Here is a 2,616-nt window from a genome sequence, read left to right as displayed (position 1 = left end):
GATTATGTGATTTTTTGTGTCCTTGAACACCAATAAAAACTCATTAAACATCGACAGTTTCCGTTATCAATTGAAATTAAATTAAAATAACGGACAGTCGCCGGTGGGAGATGTGGGAGGGGAGATCTGACCTCTCATTGGCTCAGAGCAGTCTGGAGGCGGGAAGTGTCTGCCCTCTTAAAGCTGTGATTGGTTGGAAGTTGAAGCATCGTGCGCATGCTCAGCCTGTTAATTAGACGCCGGTTTTGAGTGTGTGAGCAGTCGAGGAGATGCTGCTGGTCTGAACGGAGGTTTACGGCTGAAAGGGAGACAACATAAGTAAAACTAGAGAAAAAACAGCAGATAAAGTGTTTTTGTTGGGTTGTTAGAGACCCCTGAGGTTGACTGGAACAGACTGGGACCATGGTCCAGCACCGGGAACATCCTGGAGTCCCTGGAATCACCAAGGAGTCCCGTGAGGCGACGGATACGGAGGAGAGTGAACTGCTGGCGGCTTCGGCCTGCAGCGCCGTGCCGCTGAAACCGGACTGGTGTAAAACGGCGTCGGGTCACATAAAGCGGCCCATGAACGCCTTCATGGTCTGGTCCAAGATTGAAAGGAGAAAGATCATGGAACAGAGTCCAGACATGCACAACGCGGAGATCTCCAAGCGGCTCGGGAAGCGCTGGAAGATGTTGAAGGACACCGAAAAGATCCCGTTCATCCGGGAGGCGGAGCGGCTCCGGCTCAAGCACATGGCCGACTATCCAGACTACAAGTACCGGCCCAAGAAGAAGCCCAAGACCGAGGGCTGCGCGTTTCCAGCGGGGAAGTCATCCGCTCAGTCCTCGGAGAAAAGCAGCGTGAGGTCGGTTAGTAAAAACCCCGGAGCCGCCAAGAAACTCTCCAAACTGAAGGCCGAGAAGGCTGTGGCTGTGGTCGGCCGTGCGGGCGGCCACCTGCCGCAGCACCAGGATCACCGGTACCGGTACATGGTGAGCACCAGCTTTAAAAGCGTTAAACGGGAGTTTACTGATGATGAGGAGGAGGATGAAGATGATGATGATGACTCTGAGGAAGAGTCCAAAGCGGATGAGGAGGAGGAGGAGGAGGAGGAGGAGGAACCATCCCGGTTCAGCCTCTCCAAAGTCCCATCCGAGCCGCAGTTTGAGTCCTCCGGGAGGCTCTTCTACAGCTTCAAGAACATCACCCGACAGGGCGGCGGTACCGCCTCCTACCCGGCCTCCCTTTCACCTGCATCCTCCTCCCGGTCCGGATCCACATCCTCCTGCTGCGGGGAGGACCTGGACGACCTGGCTCTGGGCTTCCTGGGAGACCCGTGGACCTCATCCTGCAGCGCGTCCGCCGGGAACCTGAGTCTGTCCCTGGTGGACAAAGATCTGGACTCCTGCAGCAGCGAGGGCAGCCTCGGGTCCCACTTCGAGTTCCCGGATTATTGCACACCAGAGCTCAGCGAGATGATTGCCGGGGACTGGCTGGAGGCCAACTTCTCGGACCTCGTCTTTACTTACTGACCCAACAGTAGGTTATCAGTCTGCTCCGGAGCCGAACATCCACAGCCAGTTCGGGAGCATGCTAAGGGGGTGTTGGTTGCTGACGCCCCGGGTGTGTGTGTGAGTGGTGGACGGCTCTCTACCAGGACTCGGTTCTCATCTCTCCAACAGGGTTTTTATCAATTTAGTTTTGTCTCTCAGGTCCGACCCAGGATCCGGACTATGCAGTCTCACATAGACCCACAAAGAACTGTAATACCAGAACTGTACCAACTGTAGGGGGTCCTGCACCAGGACGGGTGGGACTGTTCCAGCTGCAGGACTTCAGGTGTTTTATGTGACTTTTTCCAATGTCATATTTTTGCAGCTCCTTGAAAAGTACCCAAACTGAGCACAGGTGTGGCAGGAAATCTTTTTGATAGTCGCATAACCAAACATACCTCATCTTTTTAAAGATATTCAGAATAAGAAACTATTTTCAGGCATATTTTTGTACATTCAAAGGGAATGTCAGGCACTTGTTTCACTCCTGGTTTTTTTTCCTGAAAACTGTTGGTTCCGGTTCTGTTGTTCAGCCCGCCTTGCAGTTGTTTTAAAGAGCGTCCAGACAGATGGAGGGTCACTGGGAGTACTGGTCAGAGTGTAGATGTCGTGTATAAATAGATAAAGTTTAGGAAGTTTGTGTGAAGATGGCAGGAGGAAAAACTGTATTTCTGTTGCTTATTTTAATTATTTTTGTATCACTTCATCAGCAGCACACGTCTGGTTTGTTGCTCATTATTTTTGTGCAATATGAAAGAAATGAACTTAAAGGGCCATCCTGAGTGTTTTTGTAGCAGAGAGAAACTGTGTGAACTTGTCCTTTTATCATAAAGTCTGTGTCACACTGAATAAATCAGCTGGAACTGAATCGGATCAGCTGCTCCGTCTCATTATTGATTCTTCTGGGCTCTGATTGGCTGTTCAGTGTCCTTTCCACACTACATGGTTTTCATCAGCAGATAAAAATTCTAATTGAAACTACAAAATGGCAATTTTTGCATAAACTCACCTTTCTCAAACATACTGGTGATGAAGGGTTCTGATGGTTTTCCTCAGCAGATAAGGTTGGTGGCGAGGTGT

At 50.6% G+C, this 2,616-nt stretch overlaps 1 protein-coding gene across 1 annotated transcript; it reads left to right on the top strand.

Annotated features, from left to right (window-relative positions):
- The first annotated feature begins 206 nt into the window (after positions 1-206).
- Positions 207-2,404, top strand: sox11b (SRY-box transcription factor 11b). Its single transcript, XM_047388764.1, has one exon. It carries the CDS (start codon positions 403-405, stop codon positions 1,513-1,515), a length of 1,113 nt encoding a protein of 370 aa, XP_047244720.1. The 5' UTR covers positions 207-402; the 3' UTR covers positions 1,516-2,404.
- Positions 2,405-2,616: the final 212 nt, after the last annotated feature.

The sequence above is a fragment of the Girardinichthys multiradiatus genome, chromosome 15 (genome assembly GCF_021462225.1).
Source record: "Girardinichthys multiradiatus isolate DD_20200921_A chromosome 15, DD_fGirMul_XY1, whole genome shotgun sequence".
NCBI classification, from domain to species: Eukaryota; Metazoa; Chordata; class Actinopteri; order Cyprinodontiformes; family Goodeidae; genus Girardinichthys; species Girardinichthys multiradiatus.
The sequence above is the reverse complement of the archived record's forward strand: the minus strand, read 5'-3'. Positions and strand labels throughout refer to the sequence as shown.

Excerpts from the sequence above, each read along its gene's own strand:
- sox11b (XM_047388764.1), top strand. The coding sequence starts at position 403 with ATGGTCCAGCACCGGGAACATCCTGGAGTCCCTGGAATCACCAAGGAG.